General features: G+C 38.3%; 1 protein-coding gene and 1 non-coding gene across 5 annotated transcripts in view; both read right to left on the bottom strand.

Moving 5' to 3' along the window:
- Positions 1–7,592: 7,592 nt before the first annotated feature.
- Positions 7,593–16,770, bottom strand: part of LOC148843691 (glutamate receptor 2.8-like) — a 57,775-nt gene continuing 48,597 nt past the window's right edge. For 3 of the 4 annotated variants that reach the window (XM_088956683.1, XM_088956686.1, XM_088956685.1), the window contains exon 5: positions 7,593–8,183. In XM_088956683.1, the coding sequence (XP_088812809.1) occupies positions 7,929–8,183 (255 nt within the window). In that variant the 3' untranslated portion in view covers positions 7,593–7,928. Of the gene's footprint in view, positions 8,184–8,639; positions 8,889–16,770 lie in introns of those variants that run through there. The other variant, XM_088956684.1, reaches the window with a different exon arrangement.
- LOC148843692 (small nucleolar RNA U3) lies at positions 8,413–8,634 on the bottom strand. Its single transcript, XR_016103891.1, has one exon. It is a non-coding gene; the product is annotated as a small nucleolar RNA U3 (small nucleolar RNA).

The raw sequence follows: 16,770 nt of genomic DNA, 5'->3' as shown, positions 1-16,770 counted from the left end.
TGTTGGACCAAGATGTCCTTTACCCTTCTTTGCCATAGGGTAAAACCACCTTTGCCATCAAACCATTCAATTTGGAACTGAGGGCCTATACCTTTTTCTGCCACTATCTCTCAAGCAATTTTACAAACACCTTGTAAACACTAACCTGTGAGCTCTGATACCACTTTGTTAGGGCCTCACAACAACTACCCAAGTATAATATAATAAGGTATTTGAAATAGCAACAACAAGAAAACTAACATCAACAAAAAAAAAATGAAGTCCAAGCAAAGACAAATAAAAGCATGCGCCACAAAGAACACAGATTTATGTGGTTTGGCTTTACCGCCTATGTCTACAGGAGAAGTGAAATCTATTCTTCATTATGAAAGAAAACTGAGAACAATACAAGTACCTTGCGACTTATAGCCCAAACCAACCCTTACCCTTGTACACTCGTTCTCCCTTTCCTCTCAACCAGAACAACAAAAATAAGAGAAAAACTCACTCTCACACCAAGAGTACTCTGAATTATTCTCTCACACCTTTCTCCCAAAAATCCTTAACCCTACATAGAACAGAAAGCTTTTATATGTAAAACCTCTTTAACCTAAAGAGAGACCAAACCAACAGTTAGATTAAAATTAATTCAGCAATTGTAAAATAAGACACAATCCCAATAGGTTCTCAGCTAGCAAGAAAGACCAAAAATATCAAACCCCTCCATAGTGGAAGTCCAATGTCACGTCCTTGTAGATGTGGAGAATGTATTTCTCTTAGTTGCGGGTTGCGACAGTGGTAGACCAGAAAACCTAGGAAGGTGGTTGTTTTCCTACCCATATTATTGTGATGTGAACACCCATTATGATTTATCCCTTTGCGAAGATGAGTCGAAGATTTGTCCATGCGGCCGGAGGATTTGTATGGATTCCCTATCAACCAAAGAAATTATGATATTGATTGAGAGCTAGTTGCATGGGAATAACATCCTAAATGTCTTAATTGTCATCCATTCATCTTGCTTTATACAATCAAAACTCCATTGTATTGTTTTGATGATTCTATCCTAATCTCTATTGTTAATATACATCTAAACTTATTTTAATTATTATTTGTGTTTCATGCTTTTGTTGCCTATATTTTTTGATGATTGCTTCACTTACCCATCTTCTCATTCATTTTTGTTGATGTCAGAAATAGCTAGTTTTATTATTTGGTTGAAAAGTGATGGATAATGTGATTACTTGCTAGAAATGTAAACAAAAAGAAATAAGTGGAGAAAAGCCAAGTAGAGAACATAGAAAGTAGGAAAAAAATCTCCTCCAAGTCTAAGGGGAGATCTAAAGTAAATAGAGGATGCATCTATTACATGAAACAGGGGGGATTTGAACAAAATAGTACTCTAATATTTATATTGTTATGTTCAAGGTTCAAAGTATCGGAAACGCCAAGTGTATTAGAAAGGCAATTTTAAGAGACATATTGGGATACGCCTTGGATACACATGCATATCGGAGAAAAACTAAGATACACAGATACGCTTGGAAACACTATATATACTTTAATAAATCATAAAAATACATCAATAACACTAAATATAAGACCTCAATGAGTTGTATATACATTAAATTAATATATTTTAATGGTTTTATGAAGAAATATATTGTAGTTAATTATAACTTCATTAAAAATCCTATGCTTAACTATAATTTATAAATTATAATTGCTCTTCATGAAATATAAAAATAAAAAAATACTAAAGAATAAATTTTAATTGCTCTATTGATATGATAAATAAATCCATAGATCTAAAACATATTTAGTCTTTATAGGCAGAGAAAAATTACATTTTCAAAATTTTTATTAATTTATATTTTCCCCAAATATCTTCATGAAATTTTCATAAATTTATTAATAACGCAAAAAAATTATGATTTTGAATGTAAGAAATGTTGATCAACATAAATTTAAACATTTAAGAAAAAAAAAGAAATCACAAGATGTTGTAGAGCGATTTGACTAGTCCCTGCTGGAGGATGATCCGGCTTCCAGTCGGGTAGTGAGCTAGGTGAATCTGCAAGAAAGGATAAGAGAACTTGGGGTGGATAACCTGACGTGGTCACTCTGATGCTTAAGTCAGTAAATTGATGCGAGCTGAAAAGCTTTGAGAGCTTAGAGAGCTAGAGAGCTAGAGAGTAGAAAAATCACGCGTACCCTGTGTCATTGGGGTTGGTGCCTTTATATAGTTGAGCCCTCGCGGGTTTTGTGGATCGGTTCCGGGATCTTCGTCCTGATGGGATCCGTTTTCGCTTTAATTGGGGAGTAACATTATCTACTAATAAAGATTATCAATTCTGCCCAATCCAAGCGGGGAGAAGATTAGGCTTGCTGTTACGCGATGTGATCTCGTGAGGTTCAGATTCTGTTGGAGAGACTTTCGGGATCGTTACGTGGGGGTCCGGGTCGGTAGCCCCAAGCTGATACTTCAGTCTTTTAGTTCCGAACTGGATTGAGTGCCGAGGTGATCCTGCACCGAGGTGACCCTGTGTCGAAGTGAGCCTTGTGCCGAGGTGGCCCTTGTGCCGAGGTGACTAAATACCTGAGCTCAATTGTTGCAAACTAATCTTGCCAGGCTGAGTTGTCATCTCTTGGTCAGGTCGTGTCCACATGTCCCTTTTTCGTTAAGTCTGGCCAAATCACCATTCATCACAAGATATTATAAAAATTGAAAAAACTTACCTATTTTTGCCATATTTTTGTTAAATTTGAAAAATTTTCAAAAAAATTAACGATTCACACTTGTTTCTTGCAAAGTTTTGCAAATATAGCACTTTAGGAATGCTGTTTTGAAGTTTTAGAGTCATTTAGGGGGTGAAAGAAGGCTTATTTCAAGGAAAAGAAGCTTACTTTTCACCTTTATTTTTTTTTCCAATTTTTTGACCGTATCTTTTTCGTTGATACACTACTGATACACCCCTGATATGTCCCCGGTACGATCTGATATGCATGAAAAAAAGACGAACGTCTTATTTTCATGTGTATCCCGTATCTATTTTTTAAAGATACGATACGTATGGGGCATATCGTACCGAAATTTTAAATCTTGGTTATGATGGTCAAATATTGGTTGTTTCCCTTGTATTCTTATTTATTTTATGAGAAGTAGAATAATGACAACGGTAGTCAAATATGCATTTTCTCTATGAATCTATTAAATACTAACATTTTTCTATCAATGGTTTGTTATCATTAAAAAATGGGGAGATTATTAACTCTATGTGTTTTAATGATAACAAACTCACTAAGAGCACTAATGATTTGAGATATAAGTTTATGGTTATACTAAATGATTCCCTCTGATGGACTGAAGCCTATCCAAGGAAAGAACGATTACTCTCATGAACAAGAAGAAGAATATATCAAGTTCTAGAGTCTTCAAGTTATCTTATCTATTAAGGCTTGATGTAATTAGTTTGCGAGAAGCACTACAATGGGCTTAATTTAAACCTAGCTCTTTCCTACCAAAACCATAGAGACCAATGGTTAAGTTAGAAAATATTCATAGGTTTTCTTGGACTCAATATTAGATTTAACTATAAAAATTCAAAGTGTGGAAGCATAAGGAGTCATTTTCAAACCTTAGGAATTGTCTACTGAAGTGGTTTAAGAATGGGTTACACTCCATAGTTGACTACCTAATAAACAATAGTTAACTGACAACTAAAACTCGTAATACCTAGTAGCCAACTACCTGAAAAGTAGTAGTTGACTAGTTGTGATAGCTAAGCCTAGTGTAACATTAGTGTCATCATAATAGCTACCCGAAAGGTAGTATCGTAATACCCAGTAGTTGGCTACCAAAATGTAATAGTTGATTACAGAGAAAAAGAAGTACCTCCATGCATCATATTGGACTACTGGCCCTGATTGTTGATAGCATGTGTTAGCACACGAGTGAGTATATAACATTCGTTCAGCACACGAGTCAACACAAATATGAGAGTTGTTCACATAGAGAAGGCCTTCATTTCCTTTCCTAAGCTTTGTAGAACTATTGAAACATCATCCAATAGTGAGTTTAACACACTACTGTCACTATTGGGTTTTGTTTAAGTCTCACATTGCTTAAGGAATGAAGGACTTACCTTCATCTATAAGAAGGATAGGCAAGCCCAGCCAAGCCAAGATTAGGAATTAAACGAGGCCCATGTTTTATTTTATTTTTTTGTGCTATAGGCTCAAAGCCTATCCAAGCCCAACCTAATTTGGGCTTGAGTAATATTTTTGTACATGTATTATACATTATTTGTTTAAAGTTATATAGATAATTAAGTTTTTATAATTATATGCCATAGGCCTAAAATTAAGTCTGACTTGACCTAGGCCTTATACCTGGGCCTGGGATTAGGCTATAACCCCCTTATCATAGGTGCTACGTTTGTCCAGACAAGTAAAGTATTTGATGCGAAATAAACTCCTTCAAGGCTTTTTTTGGTAGGATTTCGGGACATGGATGAAATTATTTATAGATATTTCTTATGTATCTCCTGAAAATTGTAATGCAGTGGAATATGCAAAAAATTGCAGCCCAAGTGAGAATGAAGTTCAAAAACTCATTATGGTCAAACTACTGGAGGCTGAATTTTTCACGTAGGGAAGAAACAATTCTCTTTAAGGGATCAAACATGGGACTTGGACCATAGCATAGCAGACCCAAAAGTAAATTAAATCATAGCTTAAAGCTGATGGAAATGTCACCACAAATGCATCAACTTGCTATGCTAGTTCATGCTCAAGACTCCATGTTTCCCACACTTGCAACAGTGGATTGAAGATGGTGCAATCACTATTTCACACTAAGCTTTTTTCCCTTGAATACAACAATTATTTGCCACTGGAAGAACCTTCTTTTGAATATTTTTAATACACTAAAGTGGGTTGCAAAAGCTGGTCTTGGACTGGTTTCAACACATTGAGAAGATGGAACCCAAAACCCTAGAACAATTCTAGTTTCTTGTCTCCTAGATGGCTAAATTATGAGAGCAATTGAGAGCAACATGTAGAGATCTAATGTTGGATGACCTTAAGGCTAGGAATGGCTACTCTACACGGTGGGTTTTTTTTTTTTTTTTTTTTTTCTTGAAGGACAAGTTCTGGGGCAGGGACAGGTTTTGGGATTCTACAATCCATACGGGCATTGGTAGGGTATCATATTAGGCTAATAATATAACTTTATGTATTGGGTATTGAATTTAATAAAATTTTGAATTTTATGTGAAGGATAATTGATATTTTGTGTTTTTTACATATTTTAATCGCATAATTGAAAATTTTGTTGTTTGTTTGTGTTGTTTTACTTAGATGCAGGTTCTAAACCCAACCCGCCCCACTCTTGAATGCAGGTAGGGTAGGGTTGGAGAGGGTTTTGCATTTTCATGTGCGGGGAGGGTGTGGATTCTCAAAATCCAACCCACTACAGGCTTTGGGGCAGATACCCAAAGGTTGGGAGGTTTAGGGAGGCGGGTAGGGTCTAAAATTTATGAAACCCTCCCCAAACCCGCCCCATTGCCATCCCTACTTTAGGCTATTAAGGCCTAAAATATCCTACTCAAATTGCTCTATTAACATCCTAATCCAATTAGGAAATGAGATTTAGTTAAATTCTTTCTAATTTATCCACCTTTTTTACTAATCAAACTAGTAAATGTCCTAATCACATTAGAACAATTTCTAAATTTGAATGCACCAATTCTAATAACCAATTTTTAAATCTTTAAAGAGTGTAAGAGAGTGAATCTTGTATGGCATGGGACCCACAAGCGTCCAATTTGAGCCAACATAGATTTCCTCCTTTCTTAAAGGGAAGGTGTATAGGACCCACCTAGGCTGAATTATTTCCCAACTATTAAGGAGAAATCACCCTAGCTAGTTGGCTCTCTAATTAGTCTCATTAATGTCTAATACATTAAGCTTAAATTCATCCACCCTAAGTGCTCAAGCTCATTAGTCCAAACTGAAATGTGTCCATTAAGTTTTGGGCCTAATAGCAACACTTGCATCATAGTCTCTTTACCTTTAATATCCAACACTGGCAATGGGTAAGGACTTATTTCCCTCATTCTAAAACTCCAATTTCACAATCTTTACCATGACGGGATCTGAGAAAAATGTTTTTCAAATATATTTTCAAAATAAGCTATTTATTTATATAATTGATTTAAAAAACACTTGAAATCCATTACCGATAGTTTTTGGTTTCCATTGGAGAGTGTAAGTTTAGAGATATTCTCTTTGTTCAACAAAATGGCAGATCCTACCATAATTAATGATCACTTGCTCGAATTTCAATCTTACCTACTCCAATATACCTTGGTATTTACTCTTAAAAGATCTTATTAGTTGGCATATTAAAAGCAGATAAGTTAATTTGATACTCGACAAAATACCATTATCAAGTCTAGAGACTATATGCAACAATATAATTGCTCCACCAATCTAAAAGTCCAAAAGCACAATGGAAATGGTTCAATTCAGTGTTTCATAAACACACATACTTATATTGGGTCTAACCCTTGCAATTCAAATACACTACTCTATTCCTTAGGTAGTACAAGTATGTCAACCTTATCAGGATTAACCACTTAGGTTTATCCATTGGTTGGGAACATTTAGTTTGTATACTGATTATGCAAACCTCATAATATTATCCTAAAATACAAATCAAGGGTATTACATAGAGGCACTAAGGCCCCATTTGGTTCATAGGAATAGGGGTCTGGAATTGGAATTGGAATGGGGTATTCCAATTCCAACTATTCGGTTAGGTAGAATTGGAATGTCATTTCCATTCCTACTGGAATGGCATTCTCCCATTTGAGGGGGTGGCCATACCCTACCCCTCTCTTGGGAATGAAATCCCATTCCTGCTGATTCCAATTCCCATTCCCATTCCTTTTTGAATCAAACAGAGTATGGGAATAGACCACTCAGATTCCAATTCCGATTCTAACTGCAAACCAAATGGATCCTAAATTGACACATGCAAGTCTACTAGAAACTAAAACTTTATTCGTAATAAAGTAGTTGCTTATCCATTGGTTGAGAACATTTAGTTTGTATACTAATTATACAAAGCTCATAATATTATCCAAAAATACAAATCAAGGGTATTACATAGAGGCACTAAATTGACACATGCAATTGTACTAAAAACTAAAACTTAACTCATAATAAAGCAATTTACGATCCATATGAGACACAAAGGGCATCCAGTATCTAAAATACAAATCAAGGGTATTACATAGATACACTAAGGCCACATTTGGTTTGCAAGAATAGGGGTCTGGAATTGGAATCGAAATTGGAATGGGCTATTCCGGTTCCAACTATTTGGTTAGGCAGATTGAAATCCCATTCCCATTCTTGCTGGAATGACATTCCCCCATTTGAGGGTATGACCATTCCTTGCCCCTCTCTTGGGAATGAAATTCCATTCCTACTGATTCCAATTCTCCCATTCCTTTCTGAACCAAACAGACTATGCAAATAGATCATTCCAGTTCCAATTCCAATTCTGACTGCGAACCAAACAGATCCTAAATTGACACATGCAATTGTACTAGAAACTAAAACTTTATTTATAATAAAATAGTTGTTTATCCATTGGTTGAGAACATTTATTTTGTATACTAATTATACAAACCTCATAATATTATCCTAAATACAAATCAAGGGTATTACAAAGAGGCACTAATTTGACACATGCAGTTGTACTAAAAACTAAAACTTTACTCATAATAAAGCAATTTACAATCCATAATAGACCCAGGGGGCATATAAAATCTCCATCATGATTGTGACACTCTGCTAAGTTGAATTTCTCTATTGCCCTAAGCATTAGGTTGAATTTCTCTATTTCCCTAAGCATTAGGTTCAATTTCTCTATTTCCCTAAACATTTGGTGAAGCATTTGAGTTTGAGAAAAAATATAAAAGCACGGCTAAGCCGGAAGCTACTGCCATGGTGATGAAGATGGCGCCAAAGTCTTTAATGTCTAATGCTTTTGATGTAATATTGTTAGAAGGGTTAAGACATGTTTCATGCCCAAAATATTTATTCTCGATACCATCCATCTGTTTTCCTTCACTAATTCTCAAAATTTCACGAGACACATTAGATAGAAAAGGAGAGTTTTGGGGAAATGCCTGCAAGAAAGAGAGAGTTTTAGTAATTAAGCAAAATACATTGAAGACACTTCAAATACAAGGAAGCTGTGCATAGCACCTTCAATGGGTCCATACAACAATAAAATAATGTGTTCAGTTTCCACCTTAATTGAGGAAAAGTGCTTCTTACCTAGAACGGAAAATATGTAGACAAATCCATCAAGAAGACAAGAAAAATCATGTAAAGAGTTTCATCCTTAATTTAGTTTGTCAGTCATACAACCATAAGATCATCTCAGACATCAAATCGACAATGATTCAGTCTGAGAACGACCCTTTACTGCTGAGGAGACCCAGATCATGGGGCCTCAGCTGTTAATCAGATTCTGATCTCATGGTCCTAATACATCCATCAAATCTAGGTTTCCTGTCTCCACATCTCAAGGATATAGAGGCACGAGCCTATAGAACAGATCCTGCTCAATTTCTTCCTTAATTGAGAATCAAAATGTATTATTTTATCCAGATTAGAAAATAAGTAAATATATACACCAAGATCTTTGTGAAAATATATACCTGAGAAAGAAGTTGAAATATTAATATTTATGTTTACATGATTTCGTACAAGGCATTTAAGTTATACATGTATCCACACACCATTGCCAAGCCATAATGTGCTTGAGAGTTAACTTGATCCAAAGTACAAAGCTTTTCCATATCATGTCTTTCCAGTACCGAGGTACCCTATAAGTTGTATAGTTGAAAGAAGAGAGAAGAGTTTACATGAAAATGAAGAACAAGTGTGCAACAATAGAGACATTTTTAGAAAATGTACTCAATTAAAATTTGTCAATCATGTTTGCATATACTACAAATCATCCTCTCCAAATTAGTAATGGTCTAGGATGAAATAAATTAGAGCTTATCTTCATAGGATATTTCTTTCAACTTTTTAGTGAGAAACCTATTTAAATTTAAATATACAGTATTATAGTTAATGAGCATTAATGAAGTTAACTGAATTTGAATTTCAAATTTAAAAAATGATAACAATAATAAGATATGTCTAATGATAAGCAGGGGTCAGGACAGGTTTAATAGGTTTGGGTCAGGATGGATTTGGGAAATTGGGAGAAAAGGTTAAATGGGTTTGGAATCAAGGGTATCTAAACGGGTTTGGGTATGGGAAGGGCAGTTTTCGTAGATGCCAACCTGTTGCATCCCTGAGAGCACCTATAAGCTATTCATGATAGTTTTTATTATTTTTTTTTACACTAAGGGCAAAAGTTTTATTTATACTACTCACAATCAGCAAGAGGAATGGAGGAGACTCCAACCAAGCACAAGGCCTAGAAAGATTAACTGCATATTTAGCAGTGACCAACTTTGTTATAGCACCTAGTTGCAAACTTCACCGAGTAGTTTGAGAACTTAGAATCTCTTCAAAAGAGAGCTTATCAATACTTTGCACCTCCCTCAATGATAAAGTGGTCTAGATTCAGGCTGACAGCCAACTTTAAATCCTCCAATAGAGCTAGAGCTTCACACTCAGGGGAGAACAAGTGGGAAAGCTTGATAGCCAGGGCTGCGCAATGAGGTCTCCAAACTAATCTCTTGTGGTGTAGATAGAGCTCTGTGAAAGTTTGTATTTATTCAACCAATTGGCGGTTTAGACCAAAGTCTCTCTTGACTTCCAGCAGAGGGAGGATAAGGAGCTCTGTTGGACTCCATAGGAAGAAGGGTCTGTAACTCTGAAAAGAAACAACAATGGGGTTCACTATAGTATATGGATCAAAAGGAACTCTTTCCATCACCCACTTACATCTTGCCTTCCAGATATTCCAAATGATAATTGCCCCCTTTCTACCATAGAAAGCTGTGACCCATCCTTAGGATTATCCATGGAGTACTAGTATGATAACCAATCTTTGAGGGACCAATCTGAGTGGACTGTGGACATCCGTCTTGAACCCTACTGGTGAGGTGAACCAGATAATTTGTATGACTGGGCATTGAAACAGAATATGAGTAATAGTTTCTTCAACACAATGACAAAGCTTGCAAGTAAGATCATTCGGGCTTGCCATATATCCAGCACTGACTTCATTGGAACACAGTTCATTATACATTTCTAAAGGAACAAATGGGCACTTGGGGGAATGTTTCTAAAACTCCAAAAGGAATGCCAAGAAATTTCAGCACATGCCATGTTGCCGTTGGAGCTTTGAGGGCAATTTGAATCAATCAATTTACATGCTCAGGAGAGGGTGAACATACCATGGGGAGGGGGGCTTGGGGGTGAGCTTCCAAATTAGTCAATCAGGTTGTATGCTACTATGGATAGGGAAAGGAGCACGAATAATTGCAGTGGCTGCTTCAGGTGGTAAGGAATTCACAATAATATCCTACTTCCAGAGAGATGACTCATGATCAATCGAACCTGCTACCTTACCTATATAATGAACTTTTGCCTTCTTCAAATTATTATGACTCTAGCATTCTAACCAAGGATCTTCTAGGGCATTAATACCCCAACCAGATCCCACCACCCAATGAATACCCTTTTTGATTAGGTCCCTCCAAGAGAGAATAACTGCTCAGGTTCCCGAGATGCCTCTATTAATTAAAATTCCAGAAAGATTGTCCATGCTTGATGCATTTAGCCATAAAAGCTCAGCTCTAGTGCTGATTCGAATAAAGGTAGTGCCAGGTAAGTTTCATAAGGAGTGCTATATTAAGTGTATATCCTTGAAGCCAACACCCCCCTTATTTTTGGGTTTAGCTGTCAACTCCCAACCCTTCAAGTAGATATTCCTGCCATTCTCCTTAAAGCCCCATCAAGAGTCTCTTAAGAGAAAATTAATTTGGTCTGCACATTTTTGCTTAACAAGAGAAGTGGACAGTGTATATAGTGGAATAGCCTCCAAGAAACATTTGATTAGTATTCTCCAACCTGTTTGTGAAAGAAGTTTGGACTTCCAATCATTAACTCTCTAAGAGATTTTGGAAATAACATCTTTCCATGTGTCTCTGATGTATTTCTTGTCATCAAAGTAAGCACCCAAATACTTCTCCTTACAAGCCAATACTATAATACCCACGAACGAGGAGAACTGCCTGTGGAACCTGTGGTGGACAATGGAGCTGAACATGATAGATGATTTTGTTGAAAAGTAAGAGTGGTAATTTTAACGTTTGTCTTTTATATTAGTAGGTAACCTTGGGACTTGTGAGCTGAATGTTCTAGACTTGCAAAAGTAAAACTCCTTTCCGTATCTTGTAATCTGAAACTTTTTGTTAGAGAGAACAAGAAGTCAAAAACAGGGTAAACCCAAAATCGTAAGTTGGCTGTCATTGAAGAAGCTAAAAATTTGACTAGACTATCCATGCATGAGTTAATGAGCTCATTTGAAACTCATGAGGATAGAATGAAAAAAATTTCAACTTCTTCATTGGATCAAGCTTTTTAGTCCAAACTCACCATTGCAAGAAAGAAAGGAATGATGGTGAAAAAAGAACTTCAAAAGAAGGGTCATATCAAAGTAGAGGAAGAGGATACCAAAATAATGGAAGAGGACGCAGAAGAGAGAGATAATATAGAAGAAGAAGAAGTGAAAAGCAAAATAATGTTTGTTATTTGCAAGAAGGACAACCATTTGCCCTAGGATTGTTATTCCAAATGTAAAAAAAATGCAAAAATCATGTTTATGCCCCAAAAGGTTGCAAATTTAAGGAGAAAGAACAAGCCCACTATACTGAAAGGATTATTCAGAAAATAACCTATTTTACTCTTGCATGAATACCCAACAAGAGTCAAAAGAAATTTGGTATTTGGATAGTGGTTGTAGTAACCACATGACAGGAAATAAAGAATGTTTTCTTTAGTTGAATGGACATGTTAATTCTCAAGTGAAGCTTAGAGATTGCAAACTCAAAAGTGTTGAAGGAAAAGGTGTTGTTGTAGTCTAGATTAAGCAAGGTAATTCTAAAACCATTTTTGATGTTCTATTTGTTCTTGGTTTGACTCAAAATTTTCTTGGTATTGGAGAGCTTATACAAAAAGGTTATGAGGTACACTTTGGCAATGATGAATGTGTAATAACTAATAAGAAGAAATGTCAAATCATTGCTAGAGTAAAAATGGTAGCAAATAAAGTGTTTCCATTAACCATGTCCTATAATGTGAATTACGGGCTAAAATTTGAGAGGATGAATGTATCCATATTATGGCACCTAAGATATGGGCACTTGAACTCCGAAAGTCTTTCATTGTTAAATAACAAGAATATGGTGATTGTACTTTCTCAAATTGATAGAGAACATAATGTATGCGAAGGTTGCATCTATGGGAAGCATCATAGGCTACCATTTGTTGAGAGATCATAACATTCAAAGGCACCACTAGAGCTAGTTCATGCTAATATTTGTGGCCCCATGAGGACACCTTCCTTCAACAACAAGAGGTACTTCCTTCTATTTGTTGATGATTTTACTAGAATGATATGGGTATATTTCTTAGATGTAAAATCAGAAGCATTGCCTATTTTTATTCAATTCAAAGCATTTGTTGAGAAGAAAAGTGACCACAAATTAAAAAATTTGAGAAATTGATAGTGGAAAAGAGTTTACATGGAGAGAATTTGAGAAGTTTTGTGAAGAACAAAGCATGAGTTGACAGTAAGATATACCCCGCAACAAAATGGGGTAGTTGAAAGAAGAAAATATAACCATTGTAGAAATGACGTGAATTCTTTTAATTCTTGCTCATTCTAAGAATGAATAATTTGGTTACAAAATTCTTGCCATGGACCACATTGCTTTTAGAATGAAAAATCAGCCCATAGCACAAAAATTGAGGTAGCCTATAGCATGAAAAATAATCATGTCCATCTTGCTCATTTTCATTTTTTGAGGAATCTTTCTACAAAAATTGCTGCCATAGATGCTTACTAGTAGATGTCGTGGAAGTACTTTTACAAAATCACTTTTATAGAAGTACTTTTACATGAAAGCCCTTTAATAAAAGAACTTTTATAAAAGTACTTTTACACAAAAGCACTTTTATGAAAGCACTTTTATAAAAGTACTTTTTTAATGAACTTTTACAAAAGTAATTTTATGGAATCACTTTTGTAAAAGCACTTTCACAAAAGTACTTTTATTAAAGCACTTTTGTAGAAGTACTTTTATAAAAGCATTTTGACAAAAGTACTTTTACATAGGACACTTGTCAGTCTAAAAAGAATTAATTTTTAGGAAAAAAGCATTTGATTCATAGCCCTATTTTTACCCATTCTTGTCCATTTTAGAATTTCATCTTGAGTAAAAATGAGAAAGATTGAGATTAAACCAAACATGGCCTAAATTGCTCTCCCACCAAAGCCATATAAAACAAAACATCTTTTGAAGCATGGCACAAAAAGAAGCTTGTTGTTAGCTCATTCAAAGTGTGGATGCGTTTCTTATGCTTATATTTTCTCAAAGAAGAGAGAGAAGTTTGATGGTAAAGGTGAGAAATGTATTTTCATTGGCTATAGTGATGAATCCAAAGGTTATCCGTTACTGAATCCAACTTCAAATAAGTTGATAATTTCAAGATATGTGATATTTGGTGAAGAGGGGGATGGAACCATGAAGAAAATTCTTCACAAATAAAGAAATATCTTACAGACGAGATGAAGAAGTGATTCTTGATGACCATGAGCATGACACAACTACATCAAATATAAGGCCAGCAAATGCAAGAAGATCAAGCCTAACAAGTTTTAATCCAAGAATGGCATCCCCCAAGTCCAAGAATGGTACTGATGCGATACGATCCGGGCACTCCTAGCTGGCTACTGACTGGCGACGGACAGCACCGGAGAAGATGGAAAGGAAGGATTCCCGGGGATTTTACCCGGCAGGAATACTTCGATGCTTAAGTCAGAATGCAGGGGAAAGAGAAAAGAATAGTGCAGTAGGTAAGAGTGTAGGTCGCGCTTTATCACTATGCTCGAGAGATTAGCTCACAAGTGATGATGTAATTAGTCTAAGGCATGAGAATGCTAAAATATTCCAAAGTCTGAAGATCCCTTTTCTCTTCTGGCTTGAGGGCTTTTAAGGGGCATTCTTGTCAAATAGGGCGTAACCGCCACTGGGCCCCTGCCACAGCCGTTACCTGCCAGGGCTGCGCAGGTGGCCGTTGCAACGTACTCCTTGCCCGGGTGAGTGACACGTCTCCAAAGGGCAGGTGCGCCTCCGCCTGCTGAGAGACGTGGGTGCAGACTATCGAAAGGACAGGGACTGCGCCATCAGTTAAGGGATGTGGCACAGTCTGATCGGTACGGCCTGTCAGATAGAAGCTTCCTGAGGAATGCTCGTGCTGCTCATTCGCGAGCTACTTTGTAGCGAGCTCGGAATACTTCAGGGTTACTCTTAGTAGAATTGGTCCCTGGGATGACTTATCTGCTTGGGGGCTCGGGCGAGCTGGTTTCCCTAGCTCGCGAGTTAAAGTTGCCTCGGAATATCCCTTTCGAGGTAGCTCGGCGAACCTGGAGCTCGCGTTGTGGCGAGCTCTTTCTTCTGTGTGCTACGATGTAGCGAGCTGCTTTATGGGCTTGTTGCTTAGTCGTACTAGGCTAGGATGTTGAGCTGTTACTCGTGCTGAGTCAGGTCCACGTGTCACCATTTTGTAGGTCAGGCCAAATCATCCTCCATCAATTGCCCCCCACTCCTCGAGCTGAGAGCGTTTTCTTAGCACGAGGAGTTCATGAAGTATAATGGACTGATTTGACCGAAATTCAAACTTGATTTACTACTCACTTAAATGCGTTCGCGGGAATCAGGAGATTTTCTGACTTTTCAAATTCCGAAAACGTGCTGAAGTGGCTCTTAACCCCGGACATCGTGCAACCGTCATTACCTTAATCATGGAAGACGTGCAGCCAATCGCTTTCGGTTTTCAAAAGGCGTGCGGTTAGTACGCCTGCAAACCGTTGGATTTGCTTTAATCTAGGCCGTCGATTCGGAGACGTGGGGGCTATAAATAGAAGAGCCCTCTAGGTCTCATTTTCCCTCACGCCATCTTGCTGTCTTCGGATTCTGAGGTCACGCATCTGTCAAGTCTACTCGAGTTCCTCAACTCACTTCACTTCGTCCTTTTTGGTGAGTTTCAATTACTGTCAATCATGTCCGGGTACCCGTACCATACTCGTCACCAGGGCGGTGACCAGGACAATGATGCTCCCTCAAGCTCGGGGGGAGCTTGGGAGCAGGTTCTGGGGGCCTGGGAGACCTCCAACGACGAAGCCTCCACCTCCCGGGGAAGGGAGCCCGACACTTTTGGCCCTTCCTCCATGACAGAGGGGAGACTTAGGTCTCTAATTAGTTATTTCCACCTCCCCAGGGACCTCCTCTACTGCCTTCCCACCAGTAACTTTCCGTGGGAGCATGGTCCCAATGAGATAGTCATTTACCAGGGGCAACTCGAGGCTGGCCTACGTCTCCCCCTGCACCCCTTGATAGTAGAGATGCTAAACCACTTTAATGTCACTATCGATCAACTCCATCCCAATGCCATTCGAAACATGGTTGGGACTATATCCTTGTGTTGGGAATACTGTCTTCCCTTGAATCTCGACATTTTTTCTGCTATCCTTTGTATAAAAAGGCCACCCCCGGGGCTCCACCGTAGAGGCGTCTCTATTACTTCTCTCCCCACCGTGGCTACAAGCTCTTGCATGAGCTCCCAAAAAAAATTCCTGCCTAGAAGCGGGATTATTTTTTGGTCCGCAATCCCGAAGGGTGGCCCTTCCCTACTTCTTGGAGGGGCGCCATCTAGGACTCCGGGGTCGAGTTGGACCATGATACTCAGAAAATGATGTTGTCCTGGGCATCGATAGGCTTCCTCTGTTCGGACTACTTGACCGAGGAGAAGCTCGTGTAGGCCGGCCTGAGCCCGGGTAGGTTATCCTTTTAGGTCGTGTGGTACTTGTCACAACATTGTGTTCATATGCATATACTCCGTTCTTACCGAACTAACACTTTGTGGTTTCTTCTTGGCAGCCATCATGTCTGGTATCGACTCGCGCCGCTTCCTTTCAAGCAACTAGAGGCGTAGAGTGAAGAGGTCACGCCCCGATCGAACTCCCACTTTGGGGGGCACTGAGTTCGGATCTACCGAGCCGGTCTTATACTCTCTGCCGCCTGAGATTCCGCCACCTGAAATCCTGCCACCTCCACCCAAAGGAGGAACTAGTGGGGCTGGCTTCGAAGGAGGGGAGCTCCCACGGCAAGGGGTGATTCCCCATAATCCTTTCCAGAGATTCCCTTACCCGTCGTTCCCAGTGGGTAACTGGGAGGGGATGAATGATTACGTTGTGGCTCGACGGAAGAGCCGGAGGGCGATCTGTAACGACGAGGTCACCAAGTGGGGGGATATGGAGCCCGAGGACCTCGCCGCGTTTGGCTCCTCTCACTGTATGGTGGTAAGTGATTCTTTCCTTTCTTCTCTCATTTTGCTTCCTTTTGCTGTCCTCTGATCCTCCTTTTGTTGGCAGGTGAATACCGCCATCCATGCTATGGCCCTCCAGATGCGCATCCACTGCGGTGACACCATCAACCAAAGGGCTACCTATCAGAAGCT

Source organism: Nelumbo lutea, chromosome 8, assembly GCF_056320005.1.
Source record: "Nelumbo lutea isolate HS-2025 chromosome 8, American lotus-T2T, whole genome shotgun sequence".
NCBI lineage: Eukaryota > Viridiplantae > Streptophyta > Magnoliopsida > Proteales > Nelumbonaceae > Nelumbo > Nelumbo lutea.
Note: the sequence above shows the minus strand (reverse complement) of the source record. Positions and strands in the feature narration are given on the sequence as shown.